General features: G+C 38.8%; 1 protein-coding gene across 2 annotated transcripts in view; it reads right to left on the reverse strand.

Annotated features, from left to right (window-relative positions):
- Positions 1-22,195, reverse strand: part of SLC4A4 (solute carrier family 4 member 4) — a 353,934-nt gene that overhangs the window by 216,376 nt on the left and 115,363 nt on the right. For both annotated transcript variants that reach the window (XM_045987257.1, XM_045987268.1), the window contains one exon: positions 37-172. In XM_045987257.1, the coding sequence (XP_045843213.1) occupies positions 37-172 (136 nt within the window). The remainder of the gene's footprint in view (positions 1-36; positions 173-22,195) is intronic.

The raw sequence follows: 22,195 nt of genomic DNA on the forward strand, positions 1-22,195 counted from the left end.
GCCCGGGTTGGGACCGCGCGGCCAGCCATGCCTCACCTCGCCGTCTCCTTCCACTCCATCTCCTGCCCGTCCACGGCCAGCAGCTCGTCCAGTTCGGTGAAGAGCTGAGGGGGCGCCGGGCTGTCATCCTCCTCGCCCAGGATGAACCGGATACGTTCGGCGGCAGGAGAGACTGCAGAAGTGAAAATACTGCGGTGAAATACTGGCTGCACCACCCTGAGGAAAGTATAGCTTCGAGCTCGTCCTCTGTCCCCAAGACTGTTGGACGTCCCTGCCACGTTTTCTGTGGACATCTTCCTCGCCGAGCCTCCCTTATCTCCAACCGACACACGAAAAAACTCAGAGCCCTTCCTCTGTTCCTTCAGGCCTACACCGTATCTCGGCTCGCCACCGCTCTCCGGGACAGGGCTCCAGGTCTGGGTGGCATGTGACCAAGAACCTTCAGCCCTCAGAGGAGCGGAGGTCCAGACGCATGACCTTCCCTCCTTCCTCACTTAGGACCCATCCCAAATTATTAGACAGAAACCAGCCTGAGCCAATCACTTTTTCCACAGCAGTGGGAGGGGAACAGAGCACCCCAATCCTGAGTTCCCCCAGGCCCTTGCCTTCCCTCTGTCCAATGCCTAAAGCTCACGTCCTCACAGGATCCTCGAGGCCTGCAACTGGCTAAGGGCAAAGTTGATGAAGGAATATTTAACAAGATGAGGCCTCTTCTTTACATAAGGGCAGTACCCAAAAATGTTTAGTCACACTTCAATGCACCTGAAAAACAAGCCCAAGTAAAATATTGTACACCTGAGGAAAAATATTTTTTCTGACACACTCAAGCACATAATTGAATGCCCTACTAGCTCCTTTTGACCCTATCTCCTGAAAATCATGTAATGAAAAATTAACTAGGACATCCCTCAGGTTGTGGGTTATTTTCCCCTTCCTCTTCTTTTTTTTTCGTTGTTTAAGAAAAGGAAAGCATTTGGAAACTGATGGTCATATTACAAAACTAAGGCCACAGATACTCTCTACAATCCCTGGGCAAAACCGGGTATATTCATGTGAATATAGTCCAGGTACACAGATTTATGTGTGTATATATGTACGTATATATGTTTGTATGTATGTATACACACATACACAAAAATACACACAAATTATAAAAATATGTGTACTCAAACGACCTAATAAAACAAGAATATTCCTGGGGCACTTGGGTAGCTCAGTTGTTAAGTGTCTGCCTTTGACTTAGGTCATGATCCCAGGGTCCTGGGATCGAACCCCACATCAGGCTCCCTGCTCAGCAGGAAACCTGTTTCTCCCTCTCCCACTCCCCTGCTTATGTTCCTGCTCTCTCGCGCTCTCTCTCTCTCTGTCAAGTAAATCAATAATCTTAAAAAAATTTTTTTTAAAAACAAGAATATTCCTATCATCTGAAAACTACTATAATACAGGACAGTATGAAATTCTACAGATCAAAAGATACTACAAACAAATACGTGAAAAATATTCAATCTAACTAGTAATCAAAATTAATTATTAAAATAAAATACAAGTCTTACCTAAGAAAATAGAAAATATGTAAAAAAATTATAATCCCAATGCTGCCAGAGATTTAGGACACGCGCTAGTACCTCTCAATTTACGTCACAGAGAGAAGCCTAAATGGGAACCTCTCTCTGAAGAGAAATTTAGAAGGATATGGAAATGTTTTAAAAGTGTATATATCCCCCCAGCAACCCCCAGTTTGTTTTGTGAGATTAAGAGTCATTTATGGTTTGTCTCCCTCCCAATCCCATCTTGTTTCATTTATTCTTCTGGGAGGGGGGAGGGGGCTATGGACATTGGGGAGGGGAGATGAACCATAAGAGACTATGGACTCTGAAAAACAACCTGAGGGTTTTGAAGGGTCAGGGGTGGGAGGTTGGGGGAACAGGTGGTGGGTAATAGGGAGGGCACGTTTTGCATGGAGCACTGGGTGTTGTACAAAAACAATGAATACTGTTACGCTGAGAAAAATAAATAAAATGGAAAAAAAAAGTGTATATATCCTGTGAGCCAGTAATCCTACCACTAGAAAGACATTCATTTCAAAGAAATAATAGCTGTTACTTCAAAGATGGAGGTGACTTTTGCAACACTGCTTATCACTGAGAAAAACAGAAGACTCCGTGTCTCAAAAGGACGACTGGTTAAATATACGACACCACAACTCTTCATTAAATCAGCATGTAGTTACAAGACATGAAGCTGAGATGATCATTTCTGACATATATACAACGCCAAAGGAAAAATAAAGGTGCAAAGTCATAGGAATAAAGTGATCCCACCTTAGTAAAGAAAAAACGCACATATATCCACAAAATTAAGTCTGGAATTGTGGGAAACCCTCACTCTGCAGGGTTCCAAGGTGCGTGAATTTCAGTTACTGTCATTTAAAGAGCACCAGTCCCCCAATAATACAGTTTAAGTTTCAGGGAGCACAGTATATGAACTGTGGGTAACTGCACAAAGTGCGAGCTTCACTGCTAGCTCTTCCGTCCGTGAATTACAACGTAAATAACATGCTTCACGATCAGTGACTGATCATAATGCTTCTTCCAAAGTCTGTCAGCGATGGGCCACTGCGCATTTGTTACCCGAAAAAGACGACGACGACGACGACGACAGAGAAGAAGGGGAGGAAGAAGAGGAAGAAAAGAAGGTGAAGGAGGAGGGAAAAAAAGCATTTCACATTAAAGAAACTCTCAGAGATGTTTCTTGACATGGAAAAACAAAGGAGAAAATGTTAGAAGCTGATCCAAACTTAGAGAGGAGTACACAACTCGTCGGGGCATAGAAAAGATGCTCGCTCCAGTTCAAAAGCTGCACCACAGGAAGAAGGCAAGCATTATTCAAACCACTCCTGACAAGACTTTACAAAGAAATAAAACACTTTAATCTCAACATTTCTGACATTTTAAATTAGGGTGTACTAAATATTAGTTTTACTATTTTTTTTTCATTTCTCTGTACCTTTATCACTAATAGCAAGAGAGATTTTAATGACTTGGCAAAAAATTTTTAAAGGTCAAAGAAAAATATTTTCTCTTCTCCCATTGATTATTAGGATTGTTTTGTATAATTTCAGCTTGAATAGTAACATTTACGGCTTTGTCCTACCACACAAAGCAAAGACTGCCTATGTACACCTTTTAACTATTATACAGTTTATTTCTAGGGCTCTATGTTCTTCCTTTCACTTTTCGACCAGTTCTGCAGTATTCACAGTTCATCCATACAATATTTACTGAGTACTGTCTCTGTGCTAAATGGGCTTTGTTTCAGGTTCTGAAGATAAAGCAAAAAACTTGTAACCAAGATCCTTGTTTTTATCAAGTATACATGCTAGAAAGGGCAACAAACATTAACCAGTTATTTGGTTAGTGAAGAATTAATTGGCTGAATGAATAAATTAGTACATAGACCAACAAAAATATCTGCAAACTGTTCTGTGTTCACAGGACATTCAAATAAGATAACAATATCTATTAATATAGGATACACAATGTTTAATTTCTGTAATTAGGGAAAAAATGACTGAAACTTCGTAATATCTCTGGGAGGAAAAAACCTAAGTTCCAGAACTTTTGTGTAAGAACACTTGCAACACCTTTCCGATCAAGAAAGGGAAAGTGTCGTAAACTAGCTTAATAACTCTAGTAAGTTTCTTTCCTCAGTTGCTCCGCTAAGCTTCCCTGGGAATTAGAAGTAAGAAGCCAACAACAACTGTACTGTAAATATAGACCTGTGGGAGGGGCAGCCTCTGTAACCAGCAAATACCCTTCCCAATTTCTAACATCATTCTTAACATAAATATATGCAGAGTGGAAGTCTCCCTAATGAAGAATATCAGGAATTCATTTTTTCCCTGTAAATTTTGATCAAAAGGAAAATGAGCTAAATGGAAGACACAGTGCTACATTGAAATTAAGCATATTGAACTCTGGAATCAAACTACCCAGGTTTGAATTCAAACTCCGCTACTTATATGCTGTGTGATCTGAGACAAGTTAATTAACCTCTCTGTGCCTCAAGTTCTTCACCTGAAAAATAGGGTGATGATGATCAATTACCATATCTAAAATACAAGGCTTAAATTAGTTTAAAAACTGCCAGCCCTTACTAGCAAAACCTGCCTAGCCTTTAAGAAAGAAAGCGCTCACAGATACTGGCCCTCAGAGCCTCTGTATGTTGAAAATACATAAGGTAGGAAAGAAAAAGTCAAAAGTTCTGCATGTGTTACCTCAGTGAATTCAGTAGCTTTAGTAATGAGAACATAAAGGTGTAGCTTTCTGGGAAACAGCCAATAAAAGAACAGGGGAAAATAATGAAACCTCTTTAGTCTCACTTTAATACCTGGGGGAGAAAACATCAGAAAACCAACTTACATTGCAATGAATAGATTATGATTGTAAGTAATAACTAACCTAGTTTCATCATAAAAAAGAACCTTGAGAAAAATGAGAAAGGGTTACAGGGAGGCAGGAAATGAGGGAGAGAGAGAAAAACTGTCAAATTAATCCAATCACCTTTGTGAGAACAGAAGGCCTATAGATCAAAGCCAAGTTAATGCCTCTAATCTCCCTTGATTTTTTTTTCTTTTTTTATTCTGCCCTCTGGTTAAAATGTGTTTTGGGGGTTTTGGGGGGGGGCTTTAGGTTTTTTTCCCCCCCGAGTAGCTCTAGAATTTCCCAGAGGGCCCTACTAAGTGTGGTTATCTTTGACCAGCGTCCACCTGCAGGGTGACAATGTCATAGTGTGCAATGGCTGGGGAGACCCGGTGCTCCTAAATTCCCAGTGCTGACAAGAAGGAAGGCAAATATGTGGCAGGAATGCTTCCATACCCACTCCCCACGACGAGCAGCCATAGCATACATCACATGCATTCCTGCTGAGACCGAACTTGACCTCAGAGCAGCTACTATCCACCAATCAGAGATGGTGTGTGAGAGGACTCCTCTCCAATGACACCTACCTGGGTAGACTCTCAGGGTGCCTGTCATGTCACTTTGACCCCCAATCTATGCATCCAAACTGTCTCCCACAAAAACCCAGAAATGTCTGGTGACCAAAGAACATACCTGCTCGATTTTGCACCAAGCTCAGCCAGGAACCCCAGTATCCCAAGCAAGCTCAGATGTGCTCACTGCTGCTGTCACAGTTCATCTGCTAAGCTCTGCCCTAGAACACGGGCATAGGCAGGAACAGACCCCCATCCAGGAAAGAATTCAGGTATTTCCCAAGAATGACCAGAAGGTAAATAGAATTTTGTGATTATGGGTAGGAAGGCATGACTCTCTTCCCTAGAAGAACTGACTTTTAAAGGACAGAGTTAAATTAGTTCTCAGTAGAGAACTCAAGGAACCTCCACAAGGTCCTCATTTTCTAGCCAAAGTCTGGGTGATGCCTTAAAACTTATTTAACAACCAGAATTAGCAAAGAAAGTAGACATGGTTTGGATAGTGGGAGGCAGTTCTGCTTATAAGGAAGCCATGAACAAATCAGGCCATCTCAAACTATTTGTGACAAGGATCATGCAGGAATTTGAAAATAACACATTTTTTCCAGAAACTGATTTGAAGAAATAAAAACTTCTTCCAGAACACCCAAGTGTTCTTTATGGTGTCCAAGAGGAAAAAAGGTATTAAGTGGAAATTTGAAATATATAAAAAGAATGATTAACATGAAGGTTTTTCTGATTTATTTTAAGTTGTTCCCCCTGCCCCCATTTATATATTTTAATGTTAGAAAAAAAAGACTTTTGTTGACTTTAGATCAAAGCATAACTACTCCTAAGCAATGTGTTTATTAATTAATCTTAATCTTAACTAGATTCTAATTAAGATTAATCTTAACTAGATTCTAATTAAGATTAATCTTAACTAGATTATACCAGATACCATTTGTGAAACATTTCTTGCTATCACTGTCTGAATACTAATCAAGGAAAATCACCTGCTTATCTACCTATCACCTACATACCTACCAAAACACCAAAGTGGGAGAATCCCCTGATATCATGAGTTGAAATCAGGGCTTATACAGATAGGAGCTAGACAGGTTTGTCCAAAGGTCAGAAATAAACTATACACCGAAGAGCTAGAACTTAAACATTAAAAGAAAATTAGATCAAAATGGAGACTATGAATTACTCTATGCATATCTTCTGAAAAAAAAAGTTTTGTTCACTCAGATAGGAAATCAGTAAGATGAGAACTCTAGTACATTCCATATAGATAGTAAAGAAGCAGGCAGGAGACTAACTTTTTGAAGGTTAAAAGAGAAGTTCTGAGACTCTAAAAACTTCGTTTCTGATCTTTGGTGAGATTCCATGGGATGGTGCAATGATAAAAAAGAAATAGACTGCTCTTTATGAAAAAGAGTAATCTAGTAACAAGCATATGGTTAAAATAAAAAATTCAAAGAGGTAATGAATTGAAAATGGATAATGCCAGAAACCAGAATTACTAAGTAAACTTCACAAACTTAAACATTAAAGTTAAAATATGTTTTACCACTCATGTTAACAAAGATTTGAATTGTTAGTTATCCAAAGAAATAGCATTTTGGGGCTTATTAGTTGATACAAACTTTTTAAAGCGTAAGTTAGCAATATTAATTAAAAATCAAAATACTCTGGGTTTGGATCCAGAACTTCCACCTCTAAAAATTAATCCTGAACAAAGAGATGGACCGTAGAGTATCTGTGGAACCATTATTTTTTTTAAGATTTTATTTATTTACCTGACAGACAGAGAGCACAAGTAGGCAGAGAGGCAGGCAGAGAGAGAGAGGAGGAAGCAGGCTCCCCGCTGAGCAGAGAGCCCGATGTGGGACTTGATCCCAGGACCCTGGAATCATGACCTGAGCTCAAGGCAGAGGCTTTAACCCACTGAGCCACCCAGATGCCCTGTGGCACCATTATTTTTAATCTTGGAAGCAACCCAAATGTCAATCAATAAAAAAACAAGGAAATGGAAAGGAAGGGAAGGGAAGGGAAAAAACTAGATAATACACTTGCTCATTTCCTGATCTTTTTTCATCTTTCCTATCTGCTATCATCTTTTCTCTCCTCTCTAACTCTGACTCAGTTTCCAAGGCCCAGGTGAAAATTCTTTTCCAATAACCTATATTAACCATTCACAGAAATGTGACTCTCTTCTTTATTCAAACTATAACACTTTGTCTGAATTATCATTTAAGCACCAACAAATATAAAGCCTGGTCATTATTACCTAACCTATGGTGATGTGACCTCTCTCCATCTAACCACCAAGCTCCTGAAGGACAAGATCTGTCTATGTACTTTCCTTAAAGACCAACACAGTACTATGCACTTAACCATCACCTGAAATATTAAATTAATGAATTAGATACAGAAGAATAAACCTTGAACATTGTCAAGTACACAAAAACATAACCATGTGCAAAAGGACTCTGAAATGGGAAACATCTAAGTTTTGGAAACTGCCCTTATTTCATCCTTCCCCTTAATCCCTCTTTGCATTAGCTGCACGGTGACCAGAATACAGTCACCATTTCCTACTGAGTAAGCCACAAAGAAAAGAATGAACACTTCCAGTAAGCTATTTTCCTCTGGTAGATGTAATCCCTTCCTATCCTGATGGACCACAACATTTAATCTGCACTTCCATTAAGACATTTAATATCCACGGTTTTGTGGGTTACCCACTGCTGTACTTTGTCTTTGTACCTTTACTAAGCCAACCTACCTGGTTCTTCACTTACCTAAACTACTCTTGGTGCCTACCTTGTGCACAGTGAGGTTAGACAAAAAAAAGAATGGATGAATGAATAAGGAAATGGATGGAAGAATACATAATATATATTCTGCCTCAGTTTCTCACAAAAAATCTTTCTTTGCTTCTTTCCTCTGTTTCCCAGAGGCTTAGCAATGCCTGAAGTATAGTTCTATGTTCTCATTTTGATTACTTAATATTTATTAGCTTTTAGTGTATGAGACACTGTTATTTGTTGAAAGTACACAAAATATTTTTAAGATAAGGTCCTTGTTCTCAGGGGACAATGGGGAAAATTCTATCAATAAAGACATAATATGCAATTACTAACATTTTTGAATGCTTACACCATACCAGGCACTGTGTTAAGGGCCCTTCACTTATTATATCATTTGTTTCACACAAAAAATATGAAATATCTACTGTTATCAATCTCTTGTACTACTCATATTACAGACAGGGAAACTGAGTATTTAAGAGATTAAGGGACTTCCCCATGATCACACAACCAGTAAATGATATGACCTCAAACCTCAAACCTACTTGGGTTATTTCCAAGTCCATTTTTGTAGCCACCACTCTCTAAAAGATGATCTCACTTTAGGAAAAAAAAAGCCATACGAACAGTAAATGTACTGGATTTCAGGAGAGGTAGAAATCATAACGGCACATGAAATAGTCCTAAAGTAAGTTAACTGAACATTTGGTTCATTATCCACCAAAAGGCAATTTGTGAATGTGCCCTTTTGTTTTTGGTCTGGAAAAATTCTCACTATGGCCACCCTATAGGCTACCAAAAAAAAAAGTTTTTTAATAGAAATAATGATCATTATGAACAACTCATACTGAGTATGACAAATTTACATGCAAATTCCCTTCTGTGGGTTAAATGAAGACTTACAGATTTTGTATTTTTATCCTTGGCAAAATTCACCATCTGATAAAGTCTCAGCTCTCAAACCAAAGTAAAATTAAATAAATAGATAGATGATAGATAGATAGATAGATAGATGATAGATAGATAACTGAGACACCTGGGTGGCTCAGTCAGTTAGTTGTCCAACTCCTGATTTCAGTTCAGGTCATGATCTCAGAGTTGCGGGATCGAGCTCCACATCGGGCTCTGTTCTCAGCAGGGAGTCTGTTTGAAATTCTCTCTCTCCCTCCTCCTCTGACCCTGTCCATCTCTCTCAAATAAAATCTTTTTAAAAAATAAAAATAAATAACTATTTCTTTAAGTTGTCATTGTGCTATCACCAGCTGATTTACATTTCAAGTATTCATTTCTCTCCATTCTGAGTTAAAGGTCTATAAATCAACACCACAGTTCCCAAAACTTCCACAATTTGCCTAATTATTAGACCATTATGGAAAATATACTTAAATGTATATATAAAATCATCAAACTTCCATGTCACATTCATAACTGTAAGAAATAAGAAATCACTAAAAAAAGTTACATACATAAAAATCTTTAAAACACACATGCATTGTAGTAGCTGTGTTACTCTTGCCCACTCAGCACCCCCACTCTCTTTTTCTGATAACAGCACCCACTTTCCTTAGAACAACCATTTTTATGCTTAGAAGTCCAACGAGGATGAAACATTCCCTATGACCCAGATCTGGAGAATGAGAATATCCCAAATCTTGGCCACAGCAATTAATTTTTGAGAGGACACTTTATCTAGGCCAATCAGAGTATATAAGTGTCAACATTTTGTTGGAGCTTCCAAGAAATAAATTTATGCTGAGGTGCTAATAAGATGGTAATAAAAGCTTTGAGTGTAGATGGCATCTTGCAACTCAAAGAGAAGAGTATGTGTGAGAATAAAGTAAACATCAAAGGCAGAGACAGGTCCAGGTGCCATTATTTAAGCACCTAGATCCAACTATGCCTGAAGTCAGATACTTCACAATCATACGTGACAATTCCCTTTTAACTTAAAGTAATCTAAGACAATTTTTGTCACTTGCAACCAAAGGAGTCCTGATATATACATGTCTGTGATTCTACTTTAATGGGCTACAGTAGAGCTAAATCATATTAGTCATCCACAAATTACCATCTTCAAATTAACTGCATCAAACAACCTGTTTTTACAGAATTCAGGTTTTCTTGGAGTGATCTATACAACACATCTAAACTTTCTCCATGACTTAACCTACCTTTACCTCAATAAATCCAGAAAATGACTATTGACTTAACATGCTGGCAAGCTGTAGACAGGTAAATTAGATGGTTACTTTTTCTGTACAATTAGCTAAGGAATTGAAACAGCCAAATAGCATTCATTAAGATGGATAATTTTTTAAATACTTAGGTATCCATGTATTAATAAGCTCCCACACATGAAAAGCTGTCAATTATGACAATTATCCTTAATATGTCATGACATTATTATTCAGCTATAGAAAGTCAACAGTGTTAGGAGCCTGGATTTCTGAATACTACCAAACTATCTTACTTAGTTCAATTTCGGCTAGCAAAAGGTGAGAAGAACCAGAGTTTGGTGAGACATTTTTGGAAAATACCTGTGTCCTTAGCCTTTCCTCTTCAAAGTAATCAGAAAAATAATTTACCTAGAGTTTACATTACAAAAATGTTATCAGGATCTGAGTCATATCTCTAAGATATTCAAAATTCTTTAGAACAAAAAGGTGATAGCCCTTACATTCCCCAACTTATTTTGTCTTGCTCCTTTATAATTTCTGCCAACGTAGTGAGTTGAAAAAATTAAAACAAGCTCCCTGTCAGTGTTAGTATGTGTTTTTTTAAATGGTGCTAAGCCATTTCCAAAGAAGTAGTCTCAGTGATGGTCTTAGCAGTCAAATAAATTTATTTTATCTATGAAATTCCAGACTTTTTCATCTGCCAAGTATTTTATTAATTATTCTAATTATATTAATTATATTATCAATATTATTTCAGTATTTCAAGTATCTCTACTAGAAAGACATAAAATTCCAATCAGTCATTTTGGGTTTTAGCATCCTCAGTAGTGACCTAAAACCACTGCTTTGTCAGTTATGGACTGAATTGTGTCCCCCAAAATTTACATACTGAAATCCGAACCCCCACTGTGATAGAACCTGGAGATGGGGCTTTGGGAGGTAATTAGGTTTAAATCAGGTCATGAGGGTGGGGCCCTCATGATGGGATTAGTGCCCCTATAAGAAGAAACACCAAGACCTTGTTTCCTCTTTCTCTCCACCACGTGAAGACACGACAAGAAGGCTTCCATCTGTAAGCCAGGGCACTCATCACCCAACCAAATCACCTGGCACGTTGATCTTGGACTTCTCAGCCTCCATAATTGTGAGAAATAAATTCCTATTATTTAAGCCACCCAGGCTATGGTATTTTGTTATGGGAGCCATCGGATTAATACATAACTAAACTAACTAATGGTGAAACTCAACGGTTTTGCTCTCTTTCTGGACTTTATTTTCCACAGTATCATTCTCTCTATTTCATTTACCCAGGTTTGCATGGTATTCGTGAGTCTTTGCAGGGAAGGTGGGCTCAGAGAAACAGATAACCAATTTCCCTGACTCTTCCCCAGCTACATATCAAAAGACTACATGTCCAGCAATAAGTCCAACTGCTAAGTGTTTGTTGGGTCTCCAAGGGATATTTCACACATATTCATCCTTGTGACTCCAGTCCCACTGCTGATGACCTCTGTCCGCAAAAGCACCTAGGAAGGTACCACATTATAGACACAGTCACCAGGGCACAGTGTGGCAATGTCAATACCCTGACAAAAAATTCAGCTCCCAAAGTTCCCAAGGACTCAACCCCTGAGGGGCCAAATCAACACGGAGGTTTAAAAAAAAAAAAAAAAAAAAAAAAAAAAGCAAGCAGGTGACCAAGAAATCTGAATGAAATACCATGACAGACAGACCACGTGGATTTGATAAGTCAGTACAGAGTTCAAAGTATTGTTCAATCCTGCTTAGGTCCTAAATTGTATCTTTTCACACCCACCAGATATCGTAAGGATTCAAGTAAGGAAGAGGAACTCCTATGACCATGTCCATCTACTCATGTTTAACTATCAAAGCATTAAACTTACAAGGTACCTAATGCCTTATGTATCTGAATAAGAATTAACTTCTGGTTCTTGCATTTAGCATTTTTTCTAATCTTTTGTTCAGACCAAATCACTTTCCTCAAAGAGCTGGCTATACGCAGACTTTCCTTCAGTCAACCAATAAATTCTTGATAAATTCTTGCCTATTTAATCCAGTTATAATTGGGTTTCTAGCATTCTCAACCCAAAGGCTTACCGATTTACATAGTATATACAGATAAAAAACACCAGAAGGATCTACCAAATGTTAACAATTATTATCCCTAAATGATGGAATTATGGATGATTCTTATTTTCCTCATTTTGCTTATATGTAATCGACAAATTTTCTAAAATTAACATCAATGTCATTATTATAAGAAAAGCAAACCAATTAAGGTATCTTTAATTGCTAACTTGAGGACAGGCATGTCAAATTAGTGCCGAACACTTCCCTACAATACTTGAAACTGCAGAATCTCGATTATCTTTCTTCACACATGTCCAAAACAAACAAAGCCCTCCAGCAATGCCTTCACTGCTGCCTAGGGGCTCTTAACAGCCAATTCTGAGCCAGGTAACAGGACTGGCCATGGTTCTAAAAGCTAACAGACTGAGCAGACACACATATCTAAAGATAATCCCATGAGTGCAGAAGAATGTGGACAGTGCGGAGGGGTTTCATGTAGGTAGGAAGGTAAGATGGAAAGGTAGGATGTTTTCTGTATATAGGAACTCACTCATTAATTAAGATGGCAAAGAATATGACGACCAAGCAACCTCTTCCTAAAAGACCTCAAAGTTCCTAATGCAGGTCACAGTCTCATCTCCATTTTCCTTTAATTTCTTTACTCCCTACTTCACTTCTCTTCGCTCTGCCAGAGCTGTCCATGATAAGGTTTATATGATGAATCACTCTGCTTAAGAGTGAACACATCAGCAGTTTCTCCAGGTTCAACTCAGAACAATTATCAGCACAATTTATACCCTGAGGTTTGTAAAGTCAGACCTAATTTTCATCAACATTAGGAAATCTTCAAGATTCCCAAAATAAATTCTACAGACTTGCTCAAGTGCGACTACTTTCTATACAAAGTAGCTAAATTTATTGTTCCAAAATTAGTGCCACAACCACCATACTAATGCTGCCATTAGATGACTCCAGAAGCAAAGAAGACATCCTCCCTCCCACAGAGGATTTCAAAATGCATAAGAATATAAAGACACCAAGCCTTAAAGAATCTTGAGAATGTCTGACTTCATCCCCACATTGCCAAAAAAATTCTACCCATCTTTCCTGGAAAGCAATAATGAGAAAATGTGACTCAAAATATAATCCCATTTGAGGGCACCTGGGTGGTAAAGTCAGTTAAGCATCTACCTTTGGCTCAGGTCATGATCCCAGGGTCTTGGTATATAGTCCCATATCGAGCTCCCTGCTTAGTGGAGAGCCTGTTTCTCCCACTCCCTCTGCCTGCCACTCCCCCTCCTGTGTGTGCTCTCTCTCTCTGTCAAATAAATAAATAAAATCTTAATATATATATTTAATACCTATATATTTAATATACTTAATACTTAATATATCGAATATATATTTATTAAATATGCTTAATATATATTTATATATTATATATATACAATATATATAATCCATTTTAAAAGGGGAGGAAGGCAATGCAGAAATCAAGGAAACATCACACAGAAAAAATGGTCTCATTCCCCATAGATACATCAATGTTCAAAAGATTTTTATAAAACTCTGAGCATAATACAGAAATGCCAGTAAGATTCTACAATAAGCTTTTCTGCCTTATTTAAGTCTGCTCTGAGTTGAGGATCCAAAATTAGTGGCACTGGGCCCCAACCTCTCTTAATTAAACCTCAGTGAAGAAAAAAATTATTTAACAGGTCCTCCAACACTATCCACTCGACATTTCTAGTTTCAGTGTTTTCAGAGAACACACTTCTTCATTTACCCTGTCTTATCTTCCCAAAAGACAACAAGGGAAGACAACAAGCAACACATGTCCACTGGCCAGCAATGATCTCAAAATCACAGCAGAATCTAAAAGGCCACTTGTAAAACCTGAGTTCAACCTCTTCAATAATAGCATATAAATGACAAAGCCTAATTAAGATAAACACCTAAATTTTCATGCTATTTCATTAAACACTGTCCCAAAATATCAGTAGGGATTTGTTAAATCCATTTTCAACAAGTAACAAAATGGAATCAGCTTAGTTTTTAGAACTATTTTAGAACAGAGGAGCACTATTTGTCATATCAATAAACCTCCTTTCAAGCTATACACATTGCTATAGTACACAAAGCTGATGACAAACACAGATCAGAGTGTGGACGTGGGCTGGCTGGGGACTCTGGTCTCCTGTGAAGGTGTGCTCGGAACAACCTCAGCGATCTCAGTCCTTCACAAAATAATACAAACAAGAGTAAAGGAATCTCCCTTTCAACACAGTATGTTTTCCGTATAATTTTCCCATCCAACATTTTTTTTTAAAGATTTTTATTTATTTATTTGACAGAGAGAGAGATCACAAGTAGGCAGAGAGAGAGGAGGAAGCAGGCTCCCCGCGGAGCAGAGAGCCCGATGCGGGGCTCGATCCCAGGACCCTGAGATCATGACCTGAGCCGAAGGCAGCGGCTTAATCCACTGAGCCACCCAGGCGCCCCTCCCATCCAACATTTCTTAATCCCTTATATAAAGAACCTATACATAACACGCTGAGTCATCTGGAGATAACTTCAGTTATCAGGGGAAGTAAACGAGTGCCACTTCAAAAGCGATTCATTATTAACGGCTTCCTGTTCATAAAGGACAGGCAGAGAATTAGTCACTTCCAAAGCTTGTGGTGATATGTAGGGCATGGTTATTCCTTAATTGGATGCAGAATTTCCAATTAATGAAGCATCAATCATAAAACTTAAAGTTTCTTTGCCTTCCCAGACCACTCCTTCTTTAGATCAATCACAAATTAATTTATACTGGTTTAGAAATAACATTTGTCAATTTATCACACTTTTCAAGAACTACATGAGATCAAATCTGTCTTTCCCAGAATTATGCTCATTAAATGCTTTAGTATCCTTCTAAAGCAGAGATTAGGCATTCACCTGAAAACTGTCCAAATCCCTCCGCTGCCTTCCTTATGTGGGAAAAAAACACTAGCAAAATGGGATCACTGAGATTCAGATACAGAGGGATATAAAGGATGAGACAGGGAACTCCTCCTAGGCCAAGAGAAGGTGCTCTGGGCCTAAAAAGCAAGAAAAGTCCAAGTACACATGCCAAAGCAGCAATTATACACAGCAAACCTCAAGGGACCAGAAGAAGAATCAAGGTCAAGCTACCAAGTCAGTAAGGCCTAAAGGTCAAGGCAAGTATTAAATATAAATACTAAAGTTGTCTAATAGTGTGAAAATGAACTAAAGAGGTAGTGTTGTTTGGGGGCATAATGGGGAAGTGTTCTTGATACGTTTTAGGAAGGACTCACATAAGATACTAAAGACCCTCCAAACCTTGGCTGATATGTTGGTATATTCCCTCAAGTGATCAGTGAATTGTCTTCAGCAGCTGGTTCTCACAGCTACAGGGAAATGGATCTTTAGCTTAAGGAGCTTCACAGTTCCGATGGGGTTCCGTACACGCTCTCCTGCCCAGTGAATTCACCTCTCCAGACAACATGACCCTAAATAAACAGTAATCGTGGCTATAGTCGTGGATTCAGAATCCTAAGACCCAGATCCCGTGCTCAGCTCCAGTTCCATCTGAGCAAATCCCCCTTTTCCCTCTGATGTATAATAACAACTAGAAGAATGAAGAGATTACAAGGCACATCCATGGATGGTGGAATTGAATTTTGCTCCTCTGGCTTATGAAAATCTATTCAGAAATATGAGACGGAGCTAATACATTAAAGGACCTACTAATGTACTATTCATTCTGTCACTTTTGATCTCATCTTTCCTTTGAGAAACAGTACCAACAAGACTGAAAAAGCTGTATGTGGCAGTTTTGGAGGGAGGAACAAAACAATCCTTGGCAATACTCCCACCCTTTACTTCCCCTATTATTTAGTCACAGATACGTCATAAGCACTCACTAGGAGCATTTAAATACCAGTTACATAAAGGAGTTGCAAAAATGAATGAGGATATTTACTCTTCCTTTTTTCAATGAATCCACCACCAACCATGGCAATGGAAATAAACCTCAGTGACAGGGACCTAAAGTTGGTAAAGAAGGCACGTAACCAACTCCAGAGACCTAAGTCAGCACTAAGTACTCGAGATGATTAAAAAGCTGAGACTTCACTGAAAGAAGCAAAAGCATATGAATAAGGAAGGGGATTTCCAAAGACAGAAAGGGAAAAGCATGCATGATGGTTCACAGATAAAAAGAATATGTGGTGAAAGGAACTAAGCTAGGTACAAGGGTGACTAACTGCAATGAATGTGAGAATTTTATGCACAGTCCTGCTGACAACCATCTACTTTGTGTCTTCAAGTAGTGTCTGTCTCCAAAACAAATACACAATCAGCAACCCAAGAGATACCCAATAACTATTGACCAACATTGGTTCTCTCTGAGCTGCATGCAAAATGCATGCATGTGAAGACTGTCGGACCCTAAGATACACTCACCCAGTCTCTGTTCTTGCCCAAGACAGATTTTAGGAAGTATGATTCTCTATTACAGGAGAACAAAATTCAAATTAAAATAAAACATGTAAATCAGTCCTTAACCAGGTTTCTAAAAAAAGTCTTAATTTTTCAAAACAAGAGCCCAAATATTTTTACAGATTCCATTCCTGGTTTACATAAAAATAAATTATGGTTATTAAATAAACTCTGACCTCTGTCTTGTGTACTCAAAAAAAAAAAAAACTTGGCCAATACCCAGTTCTTATGATGTTGTATTCATCTAATCCTACCTTAAAACATACCCCAAAATGCCAACAAGTAGTTACATGTGATCTCAGCTAAATGAATCCCCTAAAATGGATTCCGAAATTCAATTCCTAATTATTTTTTTGTGGTCACTAATATAAAATGTGCCTGAACATTAAAATTTTCATTATTGGGACATTAAATTGATCGATACTAAATTTTCTCCTACAGAGTGGTTCATCCAAGGCATTTAGATGGTTATTTCCAAGGATTCACTTCCGAAACATCAACTACAATTAAAACATTTCTGAAATGTTTGTTTGGTATGTCCCACCATGAATGACCATTGGTTAATTTGCCTCTGAAATTGGAACGTTCCTAGTTGAGTCAAAAAAAAAAAAAAATGAATCCCTCCACACGCTGAAATCAAGCTCACTTCAGAAGTGAGTTTCTTTCCTTTCTTGAATCTAGTCCTATTTCCAGTGATCAAAGACTGAGAACAATCCGTTGACTTACAATCTTATTCGGGAAATAATCACATATAAGTAAACTGGGTTACACAATTACTGCAGTCTTTGCTTCCAAAATGTCCACTTCTATCTTCCACCACCATGAGGTTTCACTCTTCTTCGGTCAACTGAGCACTACTTGCAAGCTCCTTTCAAATGACAGCTACTGACCTGCGGTTTACTGAGGACTCTTCAGCTTCCTTTCTTTTTTCTGTAGCCAAGCGGTTTAAACTGTATTATCTGCATTAGTTTGGGCACTTGATTGGAAATATTACTTAATAATGACATCCATCAGTACATAGCACCTACCGGGAATATCTATTCTCTTTTAAGAAATACCTCCATACACTCCTATAACTTGAGTATCATTATGTCTATATTCAAATGAATCATGTTCCAGGAGGTTATATATATTACTGAAGTCACAGATCTAGTAATGGCGGGGGGGGGGGGTAGACTTAGAATGCTGTTGTGGATTTGGCTGACCCTAAAGTCCATACTCTTTTTACTACAGCATGTTTCCCCCTCTGTTTCTATTTCTACTCTATTGCAGAACACAAGGCTCCCTTCAAGAACCCATACTCCATATTTCAAAATGTATCTGGTGGTTGAGTTGAACTCTTTGGAAGCGAGAGATATTAAAATCTTGATAACAACATTTCTTTTTTTTTCTGTAAAGTTATCAAGCACCATATATTACCAAATGTCTTCCAATGAGTGTTAAAATCTTCCTACACTAAACTTGGGATTGAGCTATTATTCCTTTACTTTTCAACAAGTCACACATTCTATTCCTTTTAATTTATTTTGCTCTGATTATAAATGGCTCTAAGAGCTGTCTAAATCCATTCCAGAGCTCAAACAACTTAGCCTATAAATTTGTCAGTTTTAACTTTGGAGGTTACAGATCTTTTTAAGAGTCGGAGGACAACCCCCAGTTTGTTTTGTGAGATTAAGAGTCATTTATGGTTTGTCTCCCTCCCAATCCCATCTTGTTTCATTTATTCTTGGGGGGAGGTGGGATTGGGAGAGGGGGAGCGGGCTATGGACATTGGGGAGGGGAGGCGAACCATGAGAGACTATGGACTCTGAAAAACAACCTGAGGGTTTTGAAGGGTCAGGGGTGGGAGGTTGGGGGAACAGGTGGTGGGTAATGGGGAGGGCACGTTTTGCATGGAGCACTGGGTGTTGTGCAAAAAGAATGAATACTGTTATGCTGAAAAAATAAATAAAATGGAAAAAAAAAGAGTCGGAGGACATGCATACAGACACAAGCAGAGTTTTGTGCAAAATGGATGAGGTGGTTTTGGAAAATTATTTTCTTCACGTTCATCAAACAACTTTGAAAACATTTTTTTTAGGCACCTGGGTGGCTCAGTCATTTAAGCGGCTGCCTTTGGCTCAGGTTGTGATCTCCAAGTCCCGGGGTCAAGTCCCATGTCAGGCTCCTTGCTCATCAGGGAGCCTGCCTCCCCCTCTCCTTTTGCCTGCCACTCTGCCTACTTGTGTACTCTATTTCTCTGTCAAATAAATAAATACTTTAAATATATATATATTTATTAGCATATAATATATTATTTGCTTCAGGGGTACAGGTCTGTAAATCATCAGTCTTACACAATTCACAGCACTCACCATAGCACATACCCTCACCAATGTCCATCACCCAGCCACCCTACCCCTACCCCCAGGCCCCTAGCAACCCTCAGTTTCCTGAGATTAAGAGTCTCTCATCGTTTGTCTCCCTCCCCAGTCCCATCTTATTTCATATTCCCCTTCCTACCCCCCACCACACCCCCACCCTGACTCTCAAATTCCTCATATCAGAGAGATCTATAATTGTCCTTCTCTGACTGACTTATTTTTAGCATAATACCCTCTAGTTCCATTCATGTTGCAAATGGCAAGATTTCATTTCTTTTGATGGCTGCATAGTATTCCATTGTATATATATACCACATCTTCTTTATCCATTCATCTGTCGACGGACATCTAGGCTCTTTCCATAGTTCGGCTATTGTGGACATTGCTGCTATAAACATCCGGATGCACATGCCCCTTCGGATCACTACATCCATATCTTACGACAGATGTCAGCAAGGATGCAGAGAAAGGGGAACCCTCCTACAGTGTTGGTGGGAAGGCAAGCTGATGTAACCACTCTGGAAAATAGTATGGAGGTACCCCAAAAGTTGAAAATAGAGCTCCCTACAACCCAGAAATCACACTACTGGGTATTTATCCTAAAAATATATTTTCTGAAAAAACATTCACTCCGGGAATAAAACTACCCTAGGGTTTGCATGGGCCTAAGCTTCCATGATGGGTGCATACTGAAAAATAAGAATAAAATCAACTAACAGTACATACATATATTCATAAAATCTTAGAAGTTTAAAAAAAAGCATCCCATAAAAATTAGCTAAGGAACATTACAATTTTCAAGACTATCTGTCAAGGGTCAGTAGGTTGCTTAGAATAATTCAGCACATTAGCTGAAAAAATACCTTTCCACTTTACAGCCCTGTTTAGAGACCTTTAAAAACACATGAGACCTGTGTTTTAAAAAGGCTGTACCACTAGTGACCAGCTGACCACTCTGCTTTCAGGCCCAATTCCCTACTCTCTGCCATGGTGAAATATATCAAACAGATGTTTACAGGCACATCTCTTAGCAACACATTTGGTTCCTACTGAAAATACTTGCAGATATACATTACAAATCCTAGCAAACAGAGTTATCTGCTAAGGCCCAGAAAGGTTCAGGGGGAGGATTTTCTTCTGCATTTCAAGTGCAACCACTTTGTTTCAAAAGTAAGGCTGCTGATCAAAAGAAATGAAATCTTGCCATTTGCAACGACGTGGATGGAACTAGAGAGCATTATGCTGAGCCAAATAAGTCAATCAGAGAAAGACAATGATCATATGATCTCCCTGATATGAGGAATTTGAGAGGCAGGACAGGGCGTGGTGGGGGGCAGGGAGGGAAAAAATGAATCAAGATGGGAAGGAGACAAACCATAAGAGACTCTTAATCTCAGGAAACAAACTGAGGGTTGCTGGGGTGGGGGTGGTATGGACATTGGGGAGGGTGTGTGCTATGGTGAGTGCTGTGAAGTGTTTAAGCCTGACGATTCACCTGTATCCCTGGGGCAAATAATACATTATATGTTAATAAAAATAATAAATTTTTAAAAGTAAGGCTGCTGGAGAATAAATTGAAGCCCCGTAGATGACACTCTGTCAAAACAATTTGCAAACATTTATTTTGCTGCCACAGTTCAGTCGAAACCAGTCCCTACTGAGATACTAACACTGCTATAATGTTGATTCATGCTTTTGTGGCTTCAAAAATTAATAACCGTAACTTCTGTTTTTAAATGGTTTGGAATTGCCAGCAGTATGCTACCTCCAACTGGCTCTCAATAAAGCGGCTCATGATTTAGCTTGTCCTCAAAAACAGGAAAGCATCTCTTTCTCTGAAGCTTTGGTTCCAAACTGATGTCTCATGCAACCAAGTAAAGCTAAAGATTGTACCACAGCCCCTCACACTCAAGAGGCGGGTGAATGCTGTTCACAGAGTCCACAGTGATGGAGTCAAAAAATTAAGATTTTCAAGGGCTTTGTCGTCAAATGCATTCTTTGAATTTAAAATGCCTAGGCTATGGTCATAAAATCTTCCACAATACAAACCTTTAATGCACATGTTCTTCAAAACTTGCATCAGAGGGAGAACTGAGGCATCCAGTCAGCCTCAAAATATCCCTGTAAATCTCCATGTTGTCTTTAAATTTTATTTTATTTTTTTAAAGATTTTATTCATTTATTTGACAGACAGAGATCACAAGTAGGCAGAGAGGCAGACAGAGAGAGGGAGGAAGCAGGCTCCCTGCTGAGCAGAGAGCCCGACGCGGGGCTCGATCCCAGGACCCTGGGATCATGACCTGAGCCGAAGGCAGAGGCTTTAACCCACTGAGTCACCCAGGCGCCCCTGTCTTTAAATTTTAAAGACTTTCTTGCATTTCACACTCAAAATTAATAATTCTGTTTGTTTAATTATAAAAACATTTCTTTGCAAATATTCAAGTAAAAGTGATATTTCAGGTAAATACTGTATGCTTATCCTGTACCTCATACCACCCTTCCCTGGGAGTACCTGGAGCCCACTGTGACAAGGAAGTCTTCTCTGCTTCTATTAAAGAAGGTCTAAAATCAATGTCTGTAGCTTGGTTTTGCCTTGGCTTGACACGTGACAATGACCTGACCAACACAGTCATAACCAAACTAACTCTGATAAAGTAATAAAACGACACTCTGTATCTCTTATCTATTTTTGTTTTCCCAGGTAACCCAACTCAAGCCAAAGTCCTTAAACAACAGTTCAACTCCTCAACCTTGGTGAGGCGTGAACTATTAACAGAGGGATTTGGGACAGCTTAGCTCTGCCTAAATCTAGGGTATTTACATGAGTCTTAAGTTTGATGCTATTGAACACGGAATACAGAGAAAAACAAAGAATTCCACGGGAAAGGGAGGAACCAAAAAAGTCGGCCAAATTTCCAGTCTCTCAAGATTCAGATAGTCATTGTTTGGCTTGATAATTTTACAAATTCCAAGAAAATCAAATGCACTAGTATTTAATGTGTTTGGCTTATCCAGTCTCCCCTCAATAGCATGGAGAGCGAAGGGGTTGACTGTGAATATGTAAAGTACCTATCCTGTGTGATCCTATCAGGCTCCTGATTCATTCACAAATTTGTTGTAAGTATCTATGATGTGCCAGGAACTGTGTACCTGCTTAAGTGCTCCGGGTGGGCGCATATCCCGAAAAAGGAAAAACCGACAAGTGAACAGATCGTTAAAGGAACTGTCTGAAGTGTTTCTGATTTATTCATTCATCGAACAAAC

This window comes from Meles meles, chromosome 2, assembly GCF_922984935.1.
Source record: "Meles meles chromosome 2, mMelMel3.1 paternal haplotype, whole genome shotgun sequence".
In the NCBI taxonomy this organism is placed as follows: Eukaryota; Metazoa; Chordata; class Mammalia; order Carnivora; family Mustelidae; genus Meles; species Meles meles.